Raw genomic sequence first — 27,057 nt, forward strand, 5'->3', positions numbered from 1 at the left:
CACCCACGTCACTCACCGGGACAGGCCCCGCCTTTTAAAGCCATACATCATCAAAAGTCACAGATGCTACAGTAGAACATGTGATGGTGACGAGGGCTGTGGACAAATTTAAGTTAAATAACAGCTCTAAACCATTACTCGATTATTAAAATAGTTGTCAATTAATGTGATATTCGATTGTGTCGATTTTAATCGATTAATTCTGACAGCTCTAATGCAGAGTTTCTTGTGCTTAATAATGCCAACTCAAATCAATTATCTAATTAGTTGACGGGATAATTGGTAGAATAAGTTGACACAAAAATGCAATATTTTTCACGCTGTATTTTACAGGATTAAAGGGTTTGGATACTCAATACTACGAAAGTATTCATTTTCTACTAATTACAGTGTAACAAAATCCTTCTTCCGTGAGCTCTTGGCTGACCACTAAAAGGAGCATTTGTTGGAAAAGTCTAGCCAGGTTGTTTTTATGAGGCGGTGTGATTTACAAAAAAAAAGTTTTTGCTGCATGAGGACATTCGTGTCCAAGCTGTACATCGAAGTGCATTCATCCTTGTCAATGATATGTTGACGTTTCCATGTGCACATTCTAATGTCACGCTGACCAGTCGGCGCTGTGTTTTGGCGCCTCTGCCGGCTTTATCTTGTGACATTTTTTTTTCTTTCTTAAAAAGCCTTGAGCTACTTTGGGCTGTGTTTGTATAAACGTGTTATTGGAGAACTGCAGGATGTGTTCACTTATTTTGCTGTCATCATGAGGCCTTTTGGAACTAATTTGGATTTGTGCCGCCTCTGCCAGGGAGGGGCTTGAGTTCTTTCTGTTGACATGTTGTCTCTCTGTGAGCATTTAATGCCCTTGGTTGTTTGACCCACTTTTTGAACAAACTTTTTCTTTCCTGCCTGTTGTTCAGTGGCAGCCCCTTTTGAAGCCGCTTCAGTCACAAAAGAAGCAGGCAGGCAGGCTGCCTGAGCAGTGTTGTTGCCAGAATTAACATCTGCAGCAACCGGGGTGTCACTAAACAACTTAAAGGATGCTTAGAAACAACAGAACAACCAGAATAATATACACTACACACTTGCTAGTAGCTAATGCTACGCAAGCAAAATGGTGCGTTCAGGGTACTTTCACAGGGTGGTGAGGGAGGCCAACTGACCTCCAGTTTTGATATTTTAAAAAAAAATTGCCACAAGAAACTTATGCTGGCAATGTAATCACTCTTTTGCAGTGTTTAAATCATCAAAAACGGTTAAAAACAAATAGAGGCATAGCATGCTAGCGTTAGCATTCTTCATGGCTATACACATGGCACACGTTACCTACTGGTAATTTTAAAACAGTGGGAGGCCAAAGTTGAAAACAACCCATTTAGAAGATGCTTGACAGACAGAATGCCCAAAGAAGAGGAAAAGTGTTGATGTACGTTTTTGTGCTATAGTGGTTGTAAAGGATCTGCGGGATTATACTAAACTGTGCTAGTCAATTAGCCCTCCTCTCTTTTTTGGCCTTGTCATACATCCAAATATCCTTTTTTCTATATTTTCGCAGGAATGATGCAACGTTGTTCTCTTTGAAGTCACCATTATTCCGATGTAAGGTTAATGGCGTTTTGAGAAATGTGTCCATGTTTTAATCATACTCTTTGGTGCAAGATCACGGAGCCCGACAAGGTCCGCACACTTTCGCAACCTAACATCTGGCCTGACCGGACCTCCTCCGTGGTCATGTAACACTTGTTTTATTTGGACAACTCCCTGCTGCTCCAAACCAATCTCCGTAATGTTTCCGCTGTTTTGGAAAGCATCCACCCTTTCTGTATCAAGGGGAACATTTGTCTAGTTGCGTGGTTTACTCCATATTGTTTGCTCGAGTAGCAAGACCATCTGTTGTCCATATTCAATATTCTATTATTTTGTTGCAAAGAGGAAGTTGGATTTGAGTCCACCCACACACAGCTGATAAGAATGTGTGAAAGTCTTCTTAGGCCTCCGCTAGCAATGTTTTTAATGACCTCTTAACACATCCAGGTAGCGCACTGCACACGGTTGGAGTTCTTTCTTTTTGGTAATTTGCTTGACTAGATAGAAGAGGGTGTTTCCCCGTTGTGCGCCGCTGTGGGATGGAATGCAGACGACTCTTGGCCAATCCAAGCGGCTCCAGTCATTCTCTTTAAAATCAGCGCAGTTGAGGCTAGGGGTGTGCCAAAAAAATGATTCTCATAAGAATCACGATTCTCATTTAGTACGATTCAGAATCGATTTTTAATGTCCCAAAATCGATTTTATTTAAATTGTTTTATACTGTCTTGCCTTTGTCTGTTGCGCTGTTCATGTTGTACCCGATTTGGCCACTTAAGGGCAGTGTGGTTCCACGCGGTCTAATACACTTTTAAATTGTAGCCACATTAGAGAAAAGAAGGAAAAAGTCACAATCGAGTTATTCCAATAAAAGTTGTTTTTTTTTGCCGTGTGAAGCCTTTGGATAAAAGTGCCGCGAGTAGCGTGCTAATTAGCATTAGCCAGTCAGACTGGAGTAGATCATTACATTTCCTTGCACATCTATAGATTGAAGCAAAAATCAATTGTCAATCAAATCATTTTGAATCAAAAAGCGTTCTTAATCGAAAATCGCTTCTGAATCGAATTGCAGACCCAAAAATCGGAATCGAATCGTGAGACATTCAAAGATTCCCACCCCTAGTTGAGGTCCAACTTCATCAATGGCATTATGGTAGTATACAGTACTGTCATCCCTACCAATACACAAAATAAATAATTTCCTTTCAGGATGCTAAGGAACAAAAAAAAATACTCCCCGAATATCTTTACCTACAGACGATGAACGCAGTTCGTCATAAAATGTGTCCAAGCACACAATTATACAGCGAGTGTGGGTGGAATTTCATTGGAATGCGCTCGTGCGTTTGGTCGTAAAACATTCCAGGGAACAGCTTCACAAATATAAACAGTACTGTCCCGACGAAGGCCGACGGGGGATGGGAGGTGTGCCTAGGTGGTGCTGGTGTGTGTGTGTGTGTGTGTGGGGGAGGTTCCTGGGGATTACAAATATAATCTGAGAGCAGACGGGGGACACCTGTGGCCCCGCGGACCTCTTGAGGATTACAGCGGCATGCTGTGATAATGAACGGAGGAGCGCTTGCTTCGGGTAGCGCGTGCCTCAGCGCTGCCCTGGTCCTTTCACTCCACTCAGTTTAATAGCTTGCAGACATTTATATGTGCAGTCTTGTCACATATTGGTGTAGGATATCGAAGTTTGTGTCTTGAAATTCGTCAACCCTGCATTGAATGCTTAAAAGGACGCCTAGTAATCATTTTGGAGTTATTTGCAACCATTTCTTATGACTCTGCTCTTTGGTATATTGTCAGAGGGTTTCTTGTTGTGACATGTCATATAGTGTAAGATGATGAAGTAATACTGGAAATACTTTGAACCAGCGGAGAACACAGTCATATGTTGCCATACTTTTTGCGCCATCACAGCATAAGCAAATTTTCAGATTGTTTTCTCTGACGCAAGATTTTGCAGTGATGGTTTTTCCACACGTAGTAATGATACTGAAGACTCCCGTCGCAATAAGTGGGAGCCAGATGGAAAGAGTGCGTAAAAAGACAAATCCAAAGTTTGGGATCATTTCAAACTCATAAATAGAATTTGGGCTGCTATTTTTGTAATGCAAAGCATAACTGCCTTACGCAACTGCATGTCTATGAAAAAATATATTTACCTAATTTGATATAGCCTATCACTGCTTGGTTGAATGAAAATTGCTTTATTGAACGAACGCCAATACAATAAACAACAAGTACATCCATATGCTAGCTGCATGGCCACAACTGACACTGAGCCACTCAAAAATGCAAAAAAAAAACTCATTCACTCCCAGCCATTTTCACTAAAGCAATCCCCTTTGCTCCCGGCTGTTTTGCTGGATTTTGACAGATTTTGCATGGCCCACAGAATATTGTGTTGCTATAAAAACATGGAACCTACAAAAAGAAAGATTAGAGTCTCTTCTTTCATCACGAGAAAAAAGCATGTTTTTATCTGTTTCCGTTTCGCAGCAATAAGCATTAAAATATAGCTAAGTTTCATCATTATTCACAAATCTATTTAAAACTGTGGGTAAATGAGCTTTTTCAACATGACCCTGGTTGATCTCGTTTGCGCTGCTTCCACCTGAGGGCCGTTTGTGTAATAACTACCATTTCTTCAACCGTTCTTTGCAGTTCAGAGGCCTCATCAAAGCCTTCTGTACGCGCTAGCATTTAAAAAAACGTATAAATATGTCTTTGGGACACCCAAACATTTAAAATAGAACGAATGTATACTTTTTTGGGAGCAAATGAGTTATCAGCGGGTCAACAATACACTAATTCGCTGACTCCCACGTCATTCAGCAGGCCAGGCCAACTTTTTAAGCTACACACAACGTCACAGATACTACTGTAGAATATTATATACAGTCAATCTGTTATTATTTTTTTGGGTGGGGGGTCAATGATCAGTCTATTTTCACGGGCCAGATAATCCTTTCTGTGTGATGCAATGAACTGTAGTTTTTGAATGATGCTGTCTGTTGGCAACTTTCTTGGTCTTATTTAGAAAGCAAACTACTAAGTGCACTCTTGTTTTGCCAAAATCGCAAACACTTGTGACGTGCTATAGCTTCAGTTTTGACACAAACCAATGGCAGAAGTTGAAAAAGCCTCTCCAAAAACTGGCTTTACGCCGTAGTAGTATGAGAGTAAAAGATGTCTGTCATGTGGGCTATGTTTTCTTTTTAGCTCCTGCAACCAGCTGTGTTGGGAAGGTTGTGCCCCTGCGGACCTCCCGGCATATGGTGGATGCTGGGTGGTTGGTGGGATTTAAACCAGCTGCCTATTTTGGGCCATTTTACGACTTTGTTTTTTATTTTTTTTGGAGAGGATTCATGGATGCTAATTGCTTGTGTTTGTATCTTGAATCTTCTTCAAGCCCGGGGCAAGATAAACATAAAGTGATATCGCCTGCGCGTTGTTTGACATTGGAGTCCTCCTCTTTGACGAGGCTGTGGGGTTGTAACGACTACTGTGTGACCTGCTTAGGGGCCCGGCTGCAGCTACACAACAAGTCATCAACAACCCTTTTTTGCTCAGGATCAAACTGGGGTCCAATAACCCAAAGAGCTGTGCCCATTTTGCAGCACTTTCGTGTCAGAATTCTTCTGAATATTGCAAGAATAGTGGCGCCAAAGTAGAGACAGTGAATAAATGAAGACCTGCAAGTGACGGGGACTTTCTAGCATAGAAATTCGTTTTCCGATGTGCACTTACTGCTAGTCGGTCGCTCCTTCCTGGGGTGAGTCCAAAACATAAGAAATGGGCCACAGTAATGCGAGACCCATCACTTTGAAAATGTATCGTAAAACAATTACAATCCATTTATGTTTGTCGTCTGATTGTGGCAGGCACATTACTTTGAACAGCTGACACACACATGCCTGCTGTAAAGCAACTCGCTTTTCATAATAATAATAATAATTACTAATGCCTTTGATGATGGATTATCTAGCCAGAGCTGTAACTCTCCGATGCGCTCTAGTGTAACCACTAAGGTCAAACACACAGACACAATCAGTCTGTTTTTTATGAACGTAACAAACAAACTTTGGGTCAAAGGTAAATTCTATTTTAGAGATTCACCATACTAACAAAAGTTTCCTACTGATATGAATGAGGGAAGGTGTATTTGTCATTTGGGACTCAATATGGAACTCAGTATACGGTAGTTTTTTTATCACTTTACATCTTAAAAAGTGTGTTTGTTTTTGTCTTCCTAAAATATAGCTTGTGTAGAAAATGACATTGTTAATATTTAATGAGAAGTACACGAGCATGTTGCTCAAATCTTCTTTTCCAATTTAAAGTGGAAACATCATTATTCTATTCCAACCCCACATTGTGCTCCTTTCGGTGTACATGTCTTGACGACCAGAGGGGGCAGTATAATACGGACATACAGACACAAACGAAGAAGAATTTCACAACTAAGTGACTTGCCAAAATGTAGTAAAAATATGAGTTGTTTTTTGGAGAGGACAAAAACTATACGCATTGCTACGTTGTCTGTCAAATATAGTAATATATAGTTAGCTCTTCTATGGAAGTTTTTATTGTGTGTTAGCATTAAGCTAGCCGACATTTCCTAAGGCAGTTAATCTTTTTTTTTTTTTTTACTTGAGCTGGGAGTGGCAACAAATGGCAACAAAAAAAAATCTAAAAACTTGATGTGAGGTAAATTCAGTGAGTTGGTGAGCACCAGCTAGCGTTAATTTTTGCTCACAAATCAAAGCAAAAATATATGGTAAGGGGTGAGAAGTCCTACTATTTACAATACTGTACATTCCACTTCATATAGATTGCTTGTACTAAATTCTTCAACAGAAAAGCGACACACGGGTAATTTGACCAACCTGGTCCAAATCACTGTCACAACATTCCAAAAGCGGAAATAATAACCTTTTGAACAAATTTAGCTCAAATGTGATCATCATGCTTCTCCTCAAATTCACGAACATGCAGTACAGATGTGGGCCAGCTGCCAGTGAAATCTGCCGGAGTTCCCCTGTGTCGTCTTGATTTTTTGTTTTGTTTTTACTGCTGCATGCAAGGGAGTGTCTCGCGCTTTGGGTCACTGCATTGGGTTATGCTAGCTGCACACGGGCACGGGTGTAATTTCAGGCTACGCTATCAGTCCCGATGCAGCTGCATGTGTGTGTTTGTATTATCACAACTTCCTTAAAGTCAAGTCACACACTTTTTGTGTTGTGTTGTTTAAGCTTTATTGGGTCTACCGGTCTTCACAGCTGCCCGTAAGATTATAAGCAGCTGCTGTGGGGCGACGAGTTATTATAGGATGAGTTACATCTCGCTATAGGATGTAGCAGAAAAATGCTTTAAAGGACATCCGTTACTCGGATCGTTTATGACCCCCGTCTTTTTGGACCATGTGATATTTTTGGGCGATAATGAGACAAACGTGTCATTGTGTAGTTTTAACAGCTCCACCCTCCACTCACATCAGCCTAGCCATAACATTTCCTCCTTGCATTATCAGTTGACCTAATGGATTCCCGAGCCTCCTAATTTAACAGGGACAGTGCGTTTAGTTGTGGGGGTTATGGCGTCACTTTGCAAAAATGTACACTGAAGACGCCATTCGGTGGTTGTGGACTTAAGGTAACCTGACCTCCAGTATGTTGAGCGCCTGTCACAGCTCATTAGCGCTTGGATGATGAAAAGTAGGCTGGTACGAGTAATTCTTCGCTTGACTTGGACCTTCACCAAATGGGAAGACCACAGCTGTGCGAACCGGCAACTAGGTTATAAAATTTCCCAAACCCCTTTTGTTACCTGCATTGCAAATATATAAATAGCAAACCTTACTGTGACTGAATTTCAGGTGCATTCACTGTCATCCGTTTTCAAAATCAGATTCCTCCATATTGTTTATCGTGTTAGAGCTTATTTCATTCTTTAGTATTCAGGGGCATTTTCACCAAAATGACCGGTTTCTGCCCAAAAAGTGAAAAGACTTGACGATTATACGACAAATGTAAACGTCCACGGCAGTGATTGAGTTCATATGTGACGGGACGTGGAGCTGGAACGAGGTAGATATCCGGCCACTCCCTCCTGATTCCCAGCATCGAGTCCGGCGGCAATCTGTAGCCTCGCAGCATCTGCTGAATACTGATTCAATTAGCTGGTCATTCCTGCAGGGGACACTTGCGTGAACTGAAACCTTTCTTTGTACTGAAGAGAGCCGATATTTTTCCGTCCTCTGCCTTGTCGAGGAAGTTCAGTTGCGTGAATCTGTTCTTATTAGTCACTATAAACGGTCACAAGGATTTTTACAATCTAGCGGTTGTCCAATTGTTTGTTACAAATGCAGTGTTTCATTATTAAATGACATGCCAGGTTAGGCCAGACAATAATACACAACGCTGACGGATCAAATATTTGAAGAACTCCGAAGCCAGTTGGAGACCGGACAATGCTCGCTCAGCACCTGACTCTGCATTACTCATTCATGAAAATAGACTTCATCGGAGGGCATTCATCATCTTTCTTCCTCTTTACACCCCTGGGGAGCTCGGCTGGAAAATCAAAATGTGGAGTTAACACTGATAGATGAGCCAGCCTGTCCAATCAGGGTTGGGGGTGGGAAGCAGTGGAAAACATTTTCAAGAAGCAAAACCAAACCACATAGATTTGATTGTTTTTATCGCTAGCGCCTTGAGTTTTTATCCCTTTGACTTAATATGTGAGAGCAGATACAATTTCAAGTTTTGAATCTGGAGTTTTTTAAACCACTTGCAATATTTGAATGTAGCCTCACTTCACAAACAAGTGGCCCTTCAAGCTAGCATTAGCAATGTCAACAAGCCAACGTTAGCCTTGGTGGCATGATAGTGTTAATATGAGAATCAATTGAAAACAAAATCAAAAGAGGTGATAAACGTACCTGTCGAATAGAAATGCTTCTAATTCTGTTGTAATTCCGTTGTGAAACAAAATACTTACTCTGCACAGTTTCTGTTTTTATTCACTTTCATTTCGACTGCAATTAGCCCCTAATGAGGATAAGCGGTATTGAAAATCAATGGACGGACAGCTGGATATTCAATTGGAATGCCGAAGACTTTTAACAGTACAGTAGAAACCTCTGGGAAAAATAGCAAGTTTACAGAGCGAGCAAAGAAAGCAAACTGTAGGTGAGACAGCACCCTAAATCGTTTATCTACATACACTAAACATGATCCATAATTCTTGTCGTTTTCATTCAATGAGCCATGCGTAGGCCTGCTCCGACATATAACAGATGTTTGACGACGGGAAGTCAAATAAAGCAAGCATTTGTGAGGAAAACCTTTTGAATGAGCTCCGACCTTATTTTTCAGACTTGGATTGATGGCAAACACATGGAGCAGATTAGATTCATTCCACATTCACAAAGTCACTTGGAAATCATATAAACCGCTATCAGGAGAAAGTTGCCAGGAAGTCAATACTTTTGTAGTTATCAGTTTGGTGTACACAGTCTTAGTCATCGGTGACTGTCCTAACAGAGGCACTAGGCAGAAAGGGACTAAACTAATCAAACCCTTGTTACCACGCTTGGTGGGAAAAGGGGGAGCACATCTTTCAAGCGGAGCGTCATGAAAATAGATTTCAACACATTGCATAGTGACGCGTTTGCAAAGTTCCATGGACACCACAAATGAGACGGCGGCAATAAGGTTGCTTGCAATACACTCGCTGGCCACAAGATTAGGCAGTGAGAGCCAGTCAAATATTCCGCTTTTTTTTTTTTTTTACAAAGATGATAAAGCTCCGCTAACTTTCTTGTGTGCGCGGGTGTCACTGTCCGTCTTGCCGGTTGGCCGTTGATCGCACTCGTATTTCATCATCCACGGCCAATTAACTGTGACATTCTTCTCTCTTCCAGAACTCAATGAATCTCCCTCCAGACAAAGCTCGCCTGTTGCGGCAGTATGACAACGAGAAGAAGTGGGAGCTCATCTGTGATCAAGTGGGTGATGTCAACTTTGTACACTCATGTCATTTTATTGCTCCACGTTGAGGTTTACGCTCACTGGCCACAACGGGCACACCTACTCCTTTGAATCGGATCCAATTATAAGACCTGTATAAAATGTCTACATTCAGAAAGATAGATAATCTTATTGTGATTTTAGTTTGCAGTCGTGTAGTACGGCTGAGATGTTTTTGGGTTACCCTAAGCTACGTTAGCAGTGCACAAGGAGACAGTTATTGCAACGTCCGTCATATCCACCGAGCCCACCTTTCAACATAGCACTGTGGATGCCAAGCGCTTGACAAAGAACAGGCTAAGCCTCCTGGAGCTCTGGAGAAAGGACTGACCTTCTCTTCCAGAATGACAACGAAGCACTTTTGTGGTCTGATCGAATGAAGGGTGTGCATTTGATTGACTATATTTCTTTAATTGACCGTCTGATTTAACACATACTGAGTGTGTAGCAATTGGCCCAAATCAGCCCATCCTATGTAACATTGTGTCTATAACCGATAACTACTCTGGGAGAGGCCTGCACATTTTTTTTTTGTTTCTGGCATTTCAAAAATGTTTTATTTTCCACTGCCTCTTATTTTGCCAGCACTACCCTGGTAATTCTGCCACTGTCCCGTTTGCGTGATCAACTGAGTTTGCGCCCCTTTTTACACACGCAAACCTTTAGGAAATCAGGCCCTAAGTCTTTCCCCGCCTTGACACACTGGCCTGGCATCAAGTGGCTTAAGTGGCTCAGCGGGGCGCTCGCATCAGTTAGCCAGTTAAATAGCTCGGCCTGTTATTTGCGTCAGCGCTGCGTGCGGAAAATAACACGGGGAGCACTCTTGTCGCACTCGCTGCCGTTCTCGACGCTCCACTCGGCTCGCAGCCTCCGTGACAAGAGATTTCTGCCTTTGTGAGCAGAAGAGAAAATCGGATGAGAGATGAGGACCGAGAGGACCACCACCCACCCCGAGTGTATAGATAGCCACTGACCCTGAAGGGAACGGTGCAACAGAGCCCACTGGGGAGGCTGAGTGATAGTCAAAGATTTTTGTGCTACTGTTACAGTAAGACATCAAGCTAAACATAAAGGATGTGTTTTTACGATCTGAAAGCAATTTTCAGAAGTGTCCATATTTTTTTAAATATTGTATTTACGATTTTTTTCCCCCATACAATAAAACACAGAACAAAAAAAAACAACAGGCGGATTGTCATGTTAAAAAATTGCACACAGGAGAAAAAAAATAAGTCAATGTAAATATAAATATGCGGAAAGAAGCGTCCCAAACACCTTAAAATTGCAGTGTCCAATGTACTTACGGTGGGTATAAAAAGTCTACACATCACTGATCAAATGTCATGTTTTTGTGATTCACAAATGGAATAGGATTCTTTCCATCCAATTGTTTCGAATTTTTTAAGCAAATTAACTGAAAATGGGGCCCGTTTCCATCGGTTCTTCTTTTGCGAATATTGAGAGTGGACTCCGCCGCTGTAGGTGGCGGTATACACCATAATTTAAAAGAAGAAGAAGAAGACCAGGAAGCGACTGCGCCTTGCGATGACGTTGTATGAGTTTTCTTTTGTAATTCTCGATAAAACGGAGCGTTTCTTTGCTGTTTGCATTAATATTCGCTTCTTTAATTAATTCCAAAATGATTTCTATTTTGTCCACCCAAATATCTTACTTTATCATCCGACATTGCTTTGTGACTACAAACGTACGTGTGACGTAAAATTCGATCTTGTCAGCGGTTATTCGCAAAAACCTGTTTCCATAGCCAAAATGTGCATTTTCCTTTTTTCTATACGCTTCAAAATGCACCCCCCTCTAAGCGTAAAAATGTTTTTGCAAATTTTGGACCCCTTTTCGAATTTCTAGCGTTTCCATTCAGTTTTATTTTCGCGTTTCTTGAAATTTGGAATAAAACGGGTGGATGGAAACCCAATTAATGAGAGCAAGAGGAATAATTAAAAAACGTTTTCCATCATTAATTTGGCCTGTAATCTGGCATTTGAACAGTCTAGGCTTTTTATATGCTCTGCATATACCCCAAAATTCATAGTAAAGGTGTGAGATGATCCAATTATCAGGAAGAGCGCATAAGTTGATCGCTCTTCTGACTTCTTTGCCCACATCCGACTGAGTACTTTCCTGTGTCAAAGCCACAGGGTGTCTCTTTTCGTTACCATAGCAACACTGCCCGGGGGAGCCCAAACGAATGGAGATGACAGTTTCGACACTCTGAACAACATACCCTGCAAATACAGGCACAGTGCATAAATATTAACGCCTCCCAGATGAAATAATGATACCACAAGGTTAAAACATCCTCACTCTGAAGAGTGATCAGTGGAGTGACCTTGTGCTGATAGCATGAACATTCACATACAGTATATGTTTAACCAGCTACTCGTATCTTTAGAATTGAACATTTCGATTTTGAGTTTTAAGCACCAACAAGTGTTGCATCGTTCCTGTTTGTATGTCACAGTCATGCAAGATAAATGAGCGCCAAAGGGCGTTTGATTTTTTTCCGTTTGTAATCATGTGAATACTGTGGAAAATACCAATCTAGTCTCCTCGATTCAGTTGGTGATTAACATGACTGTCATCCTCCAAAATGTTATTATTGTAAATACTGTACTTTTTTTTGGTAACACAAAGTAGACCACAAGTTGGTAATAATGGTAATAATCCCGTTGATCTGAATTAGCACTAATCATTTGCTATTTACAGCGTCTGCCTAAATTTGGAACAATGGCTTAACCTTGCCCAGATTATCTACCTGGTGGAGTGCCTTTGAGCATGACCGTGGTTCGAGCCCAGTGTCATTAGTATGGTAGTATTCAAGGCAGGTATTTGAGGTCATCATGTACAACCTCATCTCTAAAATAATCCCTTAGCTCCTTTCGTCTACAGCAGCTAGCCGCCTCTGATAAATAACATTCTTGTGCTGGCTGTAAAGAATGGGAAAAAAAAAAGATCTGGTCTGATCTCAAACACCAACAGACGGTTACGGTTGCGTTTATAAATGCTCGGGAGAGTCGTTTCAAACGCGGATATATTCTGGCCTGGGCCGGAAAGGAAATATTAGCTTGAGAACCCGAGTTACGCAAGTGAATGTTGCAATTTTCCAAGAAAAACAGCATCACTACTCACTCATTAATCAATACGTCAAGTTTTGCATTTGTGCATGGAGATGGTTTCAACATTGTGTCTGCAGCAGCACAAGCAAGTTCCACTGAAAAATAAGCCGGCGGTTGGCTTCAACAACGGCTTATTTATTATACATTGTCCTCAAACTTGCATAGGAGGGGTTCCCGGTAAAAAGCGTTTTCTCTTCTGACTCTTTTGCTTTCTCTTTTTGACAGGAGCGATTCCAAGTGAAAAACCCCCCACACACATACATCCAAAAGCTGAGGAGTTATCTTGACCCGGCAGTCACAAGAAAGGTGAGACAGCCTTGCCATGCAACAATGTGTTCCATTCCCTCTAGCCACCGGCACAGCCTTTCCCTTCCTTTCGAACCGTCTTATCTCGTCCGGGATGTCCCTCTAGTTGAGCACAGATAGCACACACGGATCCTTTGGGAACTTTCTCGGTACCATAAGTAACATTGTTCCCATAAAACCCAAAGCTTGAGAAAACCGTTACTGATTTGAAACTGTTATTGGTTTTCCTCATTGTGGTGAAAACTGCAACAAAAAAGCAAAACATTTTTTTTTCCTCCGGAGAGCTCAGTATTGTTCATTCGGTAATTTTACCGATTTGACATGTCATCATCATTGCTCTCCTTTATTTTTTATTTTTTATTTGTATATTTTTTTGTATGTGCGTGCGTGCGTGCGTGCGTGCGTGCGTGCGTGCGTGCGTGCGTGCGTGCGTGCGTGCGAGTGTGTGTGTATTCATTAGTTCACCTAAAACCTATTAAAAAATCCCATACCGTTCACCTAAACCGAACACTTCCAGCCAGAGTCGTGAGGCCGTCAGGAGACCCGAGGAAGGACCAAAGAAAAGAAAGGAAAGTGAAATCCAGCACAAAAAAGCAAAACATGATCGAATTTTTAATGGGGGTGACTGGTTGGATGGGAGTGTTGCCTCATCACAACAGGCTGTTGCTCTTTTGTTATTGTATGTGTGACATACAGTATTTAGCTTCTTGACTAACCCGTTCTTGGGTCTACAGTACACCCCCAGAAGACATATTTGTTCAGCATGTGTCATTTGTTTTAACAGTTAACAGAATTGACGACGGCTGTTAATTTCCAGAGTAAAAGTGAGCATTGCCAAGCAGAGGGGGGGCCCGAGGAGAGAAAGGCGGCATGCGAGAGGGCTAAAACAAGACGTTGGTAGCGAGAGAGGGAGGGAAGGAGACAAAAAGAGGCACCAGAGGAAGAGAGAAAGAGTTATGGGGCTTCTTTCTACATTCCTGTGCCGTCCCCCTTTTCTTCAAACTCAAACAATTGCGACTTTGTGCGGCAGCGAGAGAGCTGGAGGTCATTGCCTCAACTTTCCGTATAGGCCGGCTCCGGAGCATTCCTCGGGGCAGCTCCCAGCCAATGGGCGCCCAAGGAGGTTGAGCTCCCATCCAACCAGTCCTCAAGAATGTATCAGGCATTTTTATGTTTCCAGGATCGCCAAATTCTCCTCTTGTACACTTTCGCCGCTCCTCTCTCCTCGTCGCTCTCCTCCTCCTCCTCCTCTGGGTCGCAGCTGGTTGTACTTATGTGGAGTGTGTGGTGGTTGCCTGGGGAAGAGGAGGAGGGGGGTGGGGGGAGCGCTGCCTCTGGGAGCCTGCACAGTACCCCAAAATATGCTTTGCGCACAAAAGGGCTCCTCCCTAATAAAAACACTGTTTCTCATCTGCTCATGTGCCAAACACACCCCACCCAAGCCTGAAGACACAGGGTGGGAACTGCTCGCTCTTCTTTGGATGTTACATGGAGTTGTTTCCTTTCTGAAAATTTCAAGCAGTGGACGGGTGTGCTTAGGAAGAAGACCTTGGAAAATGACATGTTTGAAGATATGTACCCAATCGTGGAGACACTGAGACACCGTTTCAGTTGATCAGATTTTTGGGAGGCGGGGCCAAACGGCGTCCAGTGATGCAATTGAGAATTTAGCATGAGATGCCCCTCCCCAGCTATATTAAAAAATGCTATTAGTGTATATCTTGCACAATTACAGGTTACAAACCCCGTTAGCTCACAAGTTAGCTCGCATGCTAACTGGTGGCTAGTCCCTCTCATCATATTCCAGTCGCTAAAGGCTTTGAGTGGATATATTCTCCTGGCTCAACACATGAAAAGTGAAAAAAGTTGCTGGACAAAGTAGCATCGATTTAGTGGACACGCCCACACCATTAGAGAACAGAGACCCGTGTTTGGTCAGATTCACAAGACATGTATTTTCATTTTACACGGCCTTGGATAGGAAATGTTTTCTCATCACTTTTTTTAAATCACATGATTGCTGAGTCACTTGTGTTTTTATGTCGTGCTTGTTGCTACAGAAAGTAAAATATTTACAACTTTTTGTGATAGGTCTCTTCCGAAATCAGGTGCTAATCCAAATTAGAATAGTCACCAGACAAGAGCCAATATTGAGTGTAGTAACCGTCTAAACTTTATTTGTTCAATAATTTGCATGTTAACGACGGTGGAACAAGATCAGATTGTTGTACGATATAAACAACTGTATTCTTCTCTATTGTTCAAATGAAGAAAATATATTTCGTAATTCAAATGTAACTTGTTGTGGCGTCATCTCTCGTTCAAAAATGACTACAGTGTTTACCATTTAACTCTTTAACTGCCAAAACTCTTTGACTGCCAAAAACGTTAAATAACGTTTAGTACAATCCTAGGGAGGAGTGCCAAAGACGTTAAAAGACGTTTGTTTCAAAACAGAGGTGAAACTAACCATTTTCTATTGTTGATTACTGAAAAACGGAATAAGGTAGAAACAAACTTTTTTGTCTGATGAAAGATGAGAGTCAAATCTTTCATTTGGTAGTATGTGTGTTTCCATAGTCCAAACACAACATTTTCTGTGGACCTTGAAAGATCAGTCAAAATGCTTAAATCGGCTGGCACCCACGGCATCCCTTTTCTGAAAACGTCTGGCAGTCAAAGAGTTAAAGACGTTACATTGGCAACATTTCCTTTCCGTTGTGCTACTGATAATTCCTTCTTTATCACAAGCATGTCTTCATCTGACTGTTTATTTGATGACGGAGATGAGTTTTTCTTGTTGTGTCTAAGAGCCCTAGACCATTCATTCATCATGAACGTCGCACACATTTCTGTTTAGCCGCTGCCTTCCACGACATGACTGCGGACCGTCCTGCTAGCTTTTAACCAATTTGGTTAGTCAATTTTATCGAGCTGCCAGGAAAGATTAGTGCTATTTCTAAACCTAACGCGGCTAAATAAGATCACATGCAGGACCTACTACATATTCACAGTTTCCAGTGAGTCAGCTCTCCGTTTCGTTTACTGCTCGGCGGTTACTGGCGGCTTAACGACCGCAGATAATATTGTGTGCTGAACCCAAGCCTTGCTTTCTCAATGTATGTGCAGTAAATGCCTGCTGCTATGCTAGCTAGCCGCAAACATCCATGCGCTATGAACCGATTTGCAGACCTAGCTGGCTTTATAAAAGATGAACTCATCCTCTTCTTGTTCCTTAGAAATTCCGCCGAAGAGTTCAGGAGTCCACCCAAGTCCTGAGAGAACTGGAAATATCATTGCGGACCAATCATATCGGGTAAGTCAGCGCCGGACTGTTAACATGACAAACACACCAACACATGCAGAAAAAGTAGGTGGTGGGAAAACACATGTTCTCATCATATTTTCAAATGGATGCTTCAATCGTGCCACTTAAGTTTACAAACCAAACCTCAGAATAAACTAATGGGAATTACATCTGCCTGTCAATACAGTCCAGGAATTGTTTACACAGATTAATTTAATTGTCCCAAGACCTTATGCCAGTAAACTAGATTACATCAGTAATCGTCTTAATCTGGACAATGGAGCATTAGCATAATGGCAGCGGGGTAGAAGGGTGGGGGTGCTGGGGCAAGATGTCACCCGCTCAGACAGTGAATAATTACAACTTGTGTTGAGAGGTGAAATGTAACGTGGCTGCTTATAATGGCAGATTGTCGCTGCGCTCCTCACATGTTGTGTGGCGGTCATCAACATGTGGTGAATGAGAGGCTTGTGAGTCGTCCTGTGGTAATGATTACCATGTGGCACAACATGACTACACCTCCTGGCGCTGTCCCTGCCCCTCCTCCACCCCGCCAACCCTACCAGGCACTGCTTTACTGGACCCTATCCCCAGTGTCCACAGTAATAACCCTGCAGGAGGTCTCATAAGGACACAGCCAGGGGACTTGAGTGCAATTCCAATGAGCATGCCGGGGTGCCATTATGTTTATACCCTGCAAATTTCTCTCATTACCAAACAATTGGGCCTGTCAGAGGAACACCTTACGAGGTCTGGACTAAATAAAGATTCTCTGTGTTTCAGGAAAGCGTTAAGAAAAAAAAAAAGTGTCTTAAACTTCAATGTCTCTACGTGAATGGACTGTTGATGTGTGGTTTTTTTTGCACTTGTGATTACCAAAGCTAAATTATAGTGCTATATAGCACTATAATATTAAAATAAAAAAATAAAAAATATATATAAACTGTATATGTGTATGTGTGTTGATACAAAATTTTTGAAACAGCTGTATAAAGTACCTTGTTAGTGACACAATACCTGGTAAATATATTAACTCATTCACTGCCATTGAGGGCTATAGGCGTCCAAAAAATTATTTGAACTATTTCTATTAGTTTAACATCTTTTTCCACTTTTGTTAACAAGAGTATAAAAACTTAGAATTTTTTTATTGTATTGGAACAAATATAAAATTTGTGATTAATTGTGAGTTAACTAGTGAAGTCATGCCATTAATTACGCTTAAAAATTGTAATCGCCTGACGCCCCTAATTTTTAGTAATCTTTTCTTTAAAAAAAAGATTATTTAAAAAAATTTAAAAGAAAAGATTATTAAAAATTAGGGGCATCAGGCGATTGAAATTTGTAATCGTAATTAATCGCATGACTTCACTAGTTAATCACAAATTTTATATCTGTTCTAAATGTACCAAAACATTTTTTGCTTAATTTTTGACGTCTATAGCTGTCAATGGCAGTGAATGAGTTAAACATCAGTAAAATGCTTATATATATATATATATATATATATATATATATATGTATATATATATAAATAAATATATATATATATGTATATATAAAAATCACCGTAATATAGGAATTTTGGACCCAAATACAAATTGGCAAAAATTGAACCGCGAAGTAGCGAGAGACCACTGTGCCCTAATGAAACACTCTAATTTAAATGCTAATAAATAGAACTACAAAGGCAATGAAACAACTTGCATGGAAGCAGAAATTTAGTAAAGATTTTTCGTTGAGTCAAAGCTTCACAAAGTTTGCTTAAAAATGGTTTGAACATTTTTTTTTAACGTTTCATTTTCTTCAAAGAAAGAATTGCCCGTCTTTATTTTTCTGTTGTTTTCAGGTGGGTGCGAGAGTTCCTCAACGAGGAAAACAAAGGCCTGGACGTGCTGGTGGAATATCTTTCTTTTGCACAGTACGCTGTCACGTAAGTCACTTGCAGCCTATTCACTCTCCGGCCCGAATGCTCGACTATATGCAGAAGTGACAACGACACAATGCTGCCATTCTGCAGACTCACTGATGCGACCCCACACAGCACACACTGCCGCATGCTAGCTCCAAAAGTCACTCAGGCCCTTTAGCTTCTTTTCCAAAAGATTGATGGCGGTATTATTAGTCAGTCACAAGGTCCCTTGTTCTAAGCAGCCTGCACTTAAGTGATTCATTCAAACACCCCACTTCACCATGTGTTATTATACGATGTGCACATTACCGATGCTTGTTTACCCCGCGACGGCACTGCAGTAGAATGAAAACCCGAAAGCTAACGCGCTCACACTGACAGCACCAACAAAGTCAGGATTGTTGTTGATGAAATGCTTGGTAATATTTCTCCCGTGCTAATCTCACATTTGTTTCCTTGATACGCCAGGTTTGATGGCGACGGTGTGGAAAACAGTCCAGAGGCCCTCCTTGACAAGTCCAAACCTTGGAGTCGCTCCATCGAGGACCTGCACGGAGGCGGCACGCTGCCATCTCCCCTCAGCGGGAACGGCATCACTCGGGCGGGCCGCCACTCCACGTTACGGTGCGTTTTGTTTGTAACTTTTGACCGCAAAACAGTTAGCCGTCATGTGGTCCGTAAGTGACAGATTTGTATAACTCTGGCTTTGACCCATTGCTAACACTGAATTATCTCGTGACAGAATAAAATAATGTTTAAGGTTTTTTTCCGTGCACCAAACCATATAATCTTAAGACTAGAGTGTTTGGCGGTAGGTATTTCGTAAACCCATGCTAATATATTCTCTAATCCTCCCTGTCGTTCCATTGATGTTTCAACACAGTACGCATATTGACTTGTGTGACCTTTAATCCGTCGGTTTGAAGGGGTTAACTTGAACATGATGTGCACAAAGAGTTCTATTGAGGCAGAGAATCACATGTCTGCTAATTGGAGATCCTTGCATGATCACATCTACCATTTTTAGCCATATCCTTATCACATTGTTTGCTCAAACTAACATTTCTAGTCACTTAGTGTTGTTTTTTTAAATCATTCACTGCCATTGACGCCTATTAACGTCAAAAATTCATTTGAACTATTTCTATTAGTTTAAAATTTTGTTCCCACTTTTGTTAACAAGAGTATGAAAACCTAGACATTTTTTTTAAAATAATTTTTATTTTTATTTTTATAAAATATTATAAAAAATTAGGGACGTCAGGCGATTAAATTTTTTAATTGTTATTAATTGCATGACTTCAATAGTTAACTCACAATTAATCACAAATTGAATATCTGTTCTAAATGTACAATCATTTTTTCTAGGTTTTCATACAGTGGAATTTTTTTTTAAACTAATATGAATAATTCAAATGATTTTTGACGTCTTTGCAATTGCAATTTCTGGAAAATGAGCACATTGACAAAATGGATTGCCAGCACATCAATCCACTTCAACTTTATAAAGCAGATTCGAGCACTCTAAAGGAGGCTGACTGTCTTGTGTTCTGTCCTTCATAGTCTACTCTTGTGTCTGCCCGTCTTCGACAGCAGGCAGGTCAAAACTTCTGTCTCCTCCAAACCTCCCCCGATCCATCCAAAGATACGCTCAAATACACACAACCCCTGGCTCATTGTTTTCGTACCGCCCTGCTTGCGCTGTCTGTGTCGGGGATGTGAATTATTTGTACTGCCAGCTTCTCCTCCTGCGCTCTCTTGGAAGCAAATAGGTTTTTCTGCCGCTATTGTTCCTGCCTCCGTGCCTGTGTACTCCCTGTGTGGCTCCCCGAATGCCATCCGGCGCCGTTTCCATGCAAAGGCCATGTAGGAGCTCAGCACTAGACACAAGCAGCCTCTGTAACTGCGGTGTTGTTCTGTGTTTGGTGTAAAAATGCCAAAAACAATGCCTCAATTGATTTTGTTTCAATCTGCTACCCCGAAGGTCACCAAGTTCACTCAACTGTCCAAAGTGTTCTCAAATAAGACGGTACGTCCTGTCTTAATGTAGCTAGGTAGCAATACAAGCACTAGATCTATATTGCATGTCTGTGTGTATAGTCTCTTAAGTGAAGTTGAAGTGTGTTGTTACCCTGCTATAGAATCCTTTAGAATTCTCTCACGGGATAATTAACAGTTGTACTCCTGCCCACGTTTCATATACAGGCAAGTGTCTCATCAATGGACATGATGTAATCAGGAAGATATGTCAGAGTGAGATGGCAGAACACAAATGCCCCCTTTCTAATTTTACCATCCGGCTGTTATCATGTGTTATCCAGAAATTACTTTAATCCTTCACGTTGGTTAAAATATGAGACTTTTTTTTTTTTTGGTCTTGCATTGCCAGCAAATATTTGAGTCAGTAGCTAGATGGTGGTTGCAAATTTCATAACAAGCATTAGTTTGGCAGAAATTTGTATAAAAAGTGGCTTCAAGCTGTTTACTAGGGGTGGGAAGCTTTGAATGTCTCACAATTCGATTCCATTCCGATTTTTGGGCCTGGGATTCGATTCAGAATCGATTTTTGCTTCAAAATGATTTGATTGACAATGATGTGCAAAGAATTGTAATGATCTACTGACTCGCTAATGCTAATTAGCGCGCTACTCGCGGCACTTTTGTCCCTCAAAGAACGTCTCCACGCTGCAAAAAAACAACTTTTATTGGAATAACTTGATCGTGCCTTTTTCCTTCTACTCTCTAATGTGGCTTCAATTTAACAGTGTATTAGACCGCGTGGAACCACACTGCCCCCTAAGTGGTCAAATCGAGTACAACATGAACAGCGCTCCCAATAAAGGCACACACAAACAAAGGCAAGACAGTATAAAATAATTAAAATAAAATCGATTTTGGGACATTTAAAATCGATTTTGAATCGTACTAAATGAGAATCGCGATTCTTATGAGAATCGATTTTTTTTGCACACCCCTACTGTTTACAGTATTGCCGCACTAACAACAACAGAATTACACATGGTGTATTTAACCAAACACAATATAACTCTCTGGCAAAGGTTTGGTAGCATTAAGCTAGCGGGTTGGGCAATGCAAAATTCCAAAGACGGGCTAACGAAAGTAGCTTTGGTGTTTAAGCTAGCAAGCAATGCAAAATTCCAAAGACGGGCTAACGAAAGTAGCACTGGTGTTGCGATGTATTGATATTATAGGCATGTTGAAAGATTGTCGCTATATCATATTAGAAGGATTTCGAACTTTATCTCATTGGAGTCTAAGATCATTTCTGAGTTTTTCACAAATAGTTCAGAGGGGCTTTCTGTCATTTTTGTTCCATTTTAGAGTCTGGTTTTAACATGGACCGTTTATTGCACTTTAGTAGAGAAAATAGCTACTTGCATGTGTGGTGATGCGTGTGCGGGACATCTTTTATTAGTTAATAAATTAATCACAGCTGAGTTGGACACCTAAGCTCCCACCCTGATTCTTAATTCCGACTTTTTGGACCATGTTATTCTTGTAACATATATGGGAAGCATTTGAGAACGGCCTTATTTGTCTAAGTATGAATGGACATAAATTACCACAGAAGCGTGCCAAAATGTAAATGTGTAGTAGGTCTAGTTTATGTACCGTAGATACTGCTCTTTTGCATGCAAAAATTTACAGAAACAAGCAAACACGTTATGCTGCATCAGTTGTTCTTCTCTATCCACTTCAATGGCTATCTGTAAAGTTTGTTTGGGTGGTTTCCGACAAGTCCAAGCTAGTTGACTGTATTACACTTAGGCGGTGTTGCACAATCCCTTATCGTGATTATGATTTTGAGATTTTTTTTCTGCACATTTCAATCACATTGTGTCATGTTTGGATGTTGAGCAATCTGGTGCACAAAAGATTAAAAAGTTATTTTGCATTTCACTAGTATCACTTGGGTCCTGCGATTAATATAATACACACGCGTATATTTCTATCCTTAAGGTATGACTCTTAGCACATACGCATGCTGTGAATCTCTTAGAAGTGGCCACGCCTCCTGCTGACATGAACTGGCGTGTCTGTCATTAATAGCCTGAAGATACTTTTTTTTTTCCAGGCTGGTAATTGAACCTTGCAACTTGAATCTCAAAATAAACATAGTTGCCCTTCGTGGTTGTTGTTGTTTTTTGTTTTTTTTTGAGAGTGCTGGACTGGATGTCTGTTTTCTGCCTCATGCTCTCCTGGAGTTTTCCCCGCTCGCATAGTGCCAACTTCTTACCAATTTATCTGTAAAAATGTCACTTTCAGATGTAACACTTTGCCCAGCCGGAGGACGCTGAAGAACTCCAGGCTGGTGTGCAAGAAAGACGACGTCCACGTTTGCATCATGTGCCTGCGCGCCATCATGAACTACCAGGTCATTCATGCTGGTCACATTCAATACAAGTATCAATTACGCTGCCATTTCCAACTCGTTGCTTGTTCACCTCGTTGACCTCATTCACGTCAAAAATTCATTTGAACTACTTTTATTAGTTTACATTTTTTTCTCTCACATTTTTGTTAAGAGTATGAAAATCTAGATTTTTTTGTACATTTAGAACAGATTTGTGATTAATCGTGAGTTAACTAGTGAAGTCATGCGATTAATTACGATTACAAATTGTAATCACCTGATGCCCCTAATTTTTAATAACCTTGTCTTAAAATGTTTTTAAAAATTTTTTTTAAAGAAAAATGATAAAAAAATTAGGGGCATCGGGGCGATTAAAATTTTTAAACGTAATTAATCGCACAACTTCGCTAGTTAACTCAGGATTAATCACAAATGTTATATCTGTTCTAATACCCCCCAAAATTCTAGGTTTTTATACTTTTGTTAACAAAAGTGGGAAAAAAATGTTCAACTAATAGAAATAGTTCAAATGCATTTTTGACGTCTATAGCCGTCAATGGCAGTGAATGAGTTAATAATGTCTTTGTGTCATTTATGCTCTTTTCCAGTATGGCTTCAACATGGTCATGTCCCACTTAAATGCTGTGAATGAAATTGCACTAAGTCTCAACAATAAAAACCCAAGGTAAGCCATAAAGGTTAGCCGGTAGGGGGGGGGATAAGTGATGACAGCTACCAGAAGGACTCGCTTCTTTATGTGACATTTGTTGACCTGTGCCGTTAAAACATTTGTCCTCGTAGCGGATGTGAAATCCTGTTACATCCACTTTCTCATCATTTCTCATCCAGACACACACACACACAGATTTAAATGATTTCCTGTCAACTAACCCTGCATCAACCCGATGTGCTGTTTGGCCCCAAAGGCCAGACGAGGTCCCACAGCGCGTAAACAGATTTATGGCATCGTTAACCTAAACTAGCGTTCTGATTTTGCTTCTCACACATTTTCAAACTTTACTTTTGGCCCTCTTGGATTACAGCACGACACTTTCAGTTTGAGATGTTTCTTTCTTAGAACTTTTACACTCACAAACCAAAGTATTAGGTGCATCCGTACAATCAAATTATTAGCCTATTAGCATAATTTCCTAAATCACATTTAAGATTTTGTTGAATAGGGTTTTTTTCTTGTCCAAAAACGTTCAAAGGCAGCAATGCTATTAAATGGTACTTATACTATACTTAAGAGCCGTATAAAAATAAAAATACAATTTTGCTACTGTCTGATTCATGGAGAGTTGGTTGAAATGTTGTGAAATCATCAAAAAATATTACTTTGTATTTTTCATTGGTACTCTCATTTTGGAACATGTCAGGTAAATACAGGAGGCGATATCTATGGCAGAGTACAAGTTTGTGCGGATTGTAAACGGCACTGTTGGAGGTCTGCACTCTCCTGAAGGACATTTCAATTGAACATAATTGTAGCCTTGTTTTCGCTCCATCTGAAAAGTCCTCAAGTGGATGGTTTTTTTTTGTGCCGCAATGATTAGGCCTGAGCAATTAATCACATTCAAGTTAACATTGCAGTGTAGTAGAATGATTTCTGATCACAACGTATGCAATTTGGAAAAATAAAGCAAAACTCAAACATTTGTAATCTGTGTAATTTATTTAACCTTGACAAAAAACAATATTGAGGGAGGAAAAAAAAATCACAATTAGATTATTTTTCAAAATCAGTCCGCCCTCATTTCTTTCAACAGAACCAAAGCTCTGGTGTTGGAGCTCCTGGCGGCGGTTTGTCTGGTGAGGGGAGGCCACGAAATCATCCTCGCTGCATTTGACAACTTCAAGCAGGTAGGAGCAGACAGTGACTCAGTCCGTCGCAATTCTCTCTGGATTCCAAGGAGAAAACGCACTATTTGTCAACAGTCCCCCGTTTAGCCGCCGTACGCAAGAGGACCCGTTCCTCTGTGGAAAGCAGTGAAGTGTTTGGCACTCTCACAAAAGCTCCGAGTAGCAGATGTGAGCCACGGCCTTGATAAACTCAAAAGACTTCTGGCAAAATAAAAGAGGAAAGTTTATGACGGAATGGGCGGACGTTTGGTCGCATGCGTCAGTTGAACACGGGTCCACCGCAGTCGATGCAAAATTTACTTGTGAATGAAAAATTGAGCGTCATACTCAGCCTCGCCGGCATAAGTGGCAGAATAAGATTCGGCTCATCGCAGCTCATCTCATGAGAGACGGAAGGCGAGAATAATGAGGGCTTTCTTGCAGTGTGCTTAAAGGAATACTTTGAATTTTTTAACTTGTTATTTAAAAGCGGCTCTTAAAAGCATAGTGTTGTTGCATCTGCTTCGCTCCGTGACTTTGATAGCCGGTCTCGAACTCAGGCATTAAGGAGGATTTGATGTCTTCTAACTGCATCTTTGATTCTATATCAAAGTCCAGCGTTGCCCCCCAGATGAACTGTAGAGCTTTACTCTTGCTCTTTTTTTCTGCATCCAAAATTTTACTTACATTTTTTTTCCCCACTGAAGCAACCCCCTTCGCTGCCGGCTGTTTGACTGGATTGTGACTGATTTTGCAAGGCCCACAGAATATTGTGTTCTATTGCTATAAAAACATGGACCAAAAGAAAGACTAGAGTCTCTTCTTTCATCAGGAAAAAAAGTATATTTCTATCTGTTTCCATTTTACAGCAATTAAATATTTGAATATAGCTAAGTTTCATCATTATTCACAAATCTGTTTAAAACAGTGGGGCAAAGAGCCTTTTTGCAACATGGCCCTGGTTGATCTCTTATACTCTGCTGACACCTGCTGGCCGTTTTTGTAATAACTACAATTGCTTCAATTGTCCTCTTCAGTTCAGAGGCGGCTTCAAAGCCTTCTGTATGCTCTAGCATACCCCCCCCCCCCCACCACCACCATAAAAAACGGATAAATACGTTTTTGGGACCATGGCAATATTTAAGATAAAACGTTTTTATACGTTTTTGGGAGCAAATGAGTTAAATAGACCTCAGTTTTCGAAATCACAGTTCATAGGAAGGCACAGTGCACAACCCAATATACATCAAGTGCAAAAAATATTTTTGAATAGTGTTCTAAGAATGAAAAGAAAGTTAAAAGCAAATTTAGAGTTCAACCAAAAGTCTGGAAAAAATAAGCCCGATTGTCACATCAAAAGGATACCAGTGATGGCAGGGAGGAAAAGATAAACCCTAGAATTAGAAATGATAGTTACTGTGACGGAGGAAAAATTGACACGGTAGTGTTTGTTTTTCATCCTCATTAGGAGCCCATCAGTGTAATGGTGATAAAGCACATGACAATTTCCATTTGTGTGTTCTTTTTTTTCTTTTTTTCACCAGCATGTGGTTTTTTCTTGCAGGTTTGCATGGAGGAGCAGCGGTTTGAGAGGCTAATGGAGTATTTCAAGAACGAAGACAACAACATTGATTTCATGGTAATTCGCCCTCCCCCTCACACACGGGCTAACTATTGAACGCTAGCTATCCCTTGGAGTCTTCAATAAGGAGGTAAAACGCAGGCAGTTTTTTTTTTTGGGGGGGGGCGGTCTCTTTGCTGTGAGGATTAGTGAGTCTAGAGATGGATGAACCACCCAAAAACAATGACGACATTTTTAGATTACAATAGTGTTGGTTCAAGTGTGAAATACTAACACGCATGCAGCGAATCAGGATGAAAAGCACTCCGAAGCAAGAGCCAACTCGGGCCCCTTTAAGTGTCTTCATTCATGTAAACTGTATTCTAAAAGTGTGTTAAAGGATCAGTGAGAGAAACGCAGCAGATGTGTTTGAACGTGTGAATCGAGGGACCGTAACACTAAAGCAAACAAACCAAGCTGATAGGCACCTTTTGCGCAGTAAGGCCATTAAAGCTGGCATTAGGATGCAAGGAAGTGTGTGTGTTTACATTTAACATCATTCATTCATGCAAAGTCCCATAAGGAAGCCACGTGTGTTTCGGATTCCGTTAATCCACCACATAAGCTACTCTGTCAACCGTCACAACTAAACACACCAATGAGGATACATTTGCATGCTTTCGCAAAGTTTAAATTGCTGTCACATGAATATGAATATATTAAACATGACCTTTAAGACTAACACTAGATATTGCTGTTTTTTCCTATACTGCAAGCTGTGTTAGCATTTATTCAATATTCTAGAATAGAATTATAAGTTTTTCTCCTAACTAGTAAAAAAAAATTCTGCACACTAATGCAACGACTACTTTACTTTTCCACTACTTTTAACACCTTTTGGCCCATTAGAACGCTATTAAATCTTATCACTAAACTTCTAAGTTGCATTTTGGACCCTACTAGTAGTAGCACAAAAATTGCTACTATCTTACAGCTAAGTCAC

At 40.8% G+C, this 27,057-nt stretch overlaps 1 protein-coding gene across 14 annotated transcripts in view; it reads left to right on the plus strand.

The window, feature by feature from the left end:
• fmnl2a (formin-like 2a) overlaps window positions 1-27,057 on the plus strand; it is a 49,513-nt gene that overhangs the window by 7,827 nt on the left and 14,629 nt on the right. For 9 of the 14 annotated variants that reach the window (XR_013295868.1, XR_013295870.1, XR_013295869.1 and 6 more), the window contains exons 2-12: window positions 9,512-9,595; window positions 12,977-13,057; window positions 16,297-16,373; window positions 18,214-18,297; window positions 18,745-18,900; window positions 19,840-19,872; window positions 20,261-20,305; window positions 22,564-22,672; window positions 23,260-23,336; window positions 24,421-24,514; window positions 26,058-26,132. Coding sequence is in view for 11 of the 14 variants with exons in the window: in XM_077579455.1 (XP_077435581.1) it covers window positions 9,512-9,595; window positions 12,977-13,057; window positions 16,297-16,373; window positions 18,214-18,297; window positions 18,745-18,900; window positions 19,840-19,872; window positions 20,261-20,305; window positions 22,564-22,672; window positions 23,260-23,336; window positions 24,421-24,514; window positions 26,058-26,132 (915 nt within the window). In the remaining 3 variants the exon portion in view is untranslated. The remainder of the gene's footprint in view (window positions 1-9,511; window positions 9,596-12,976; window positions 13,058-16,296; window positions 16,374-18,213; window positions 18,298-18,744; window positions 18,901-19,839; window positions 19,873-20,260; window positions 20,306-22,563; window positions 22,673-23,259; window positions 23,337-24,420; window positions 24,515-26,057; window positions 26,133-27,057) is intronic. The other 5 variants (XM_077579463.1, XM_077579461.1, XM_077579462.1 and 2 more) reach the window with 1 other exon arrangement.

This window comes from Vanacampus margaritifer, chromosome 11 (assembly GCF_051991255.1).
Source record: "Vanacampus margaritifer isolate UIUO_Vmar chromosome 11, RoL_Vmar_1.0, whole genome shotgun sequence".
Lineage (NCBI taxonomy): Eukaryota > Metazoa > Chordata > Actinopteri > Syngnathiformes > Syngnathidae > Vanacampus > Vanacampus margaritifer.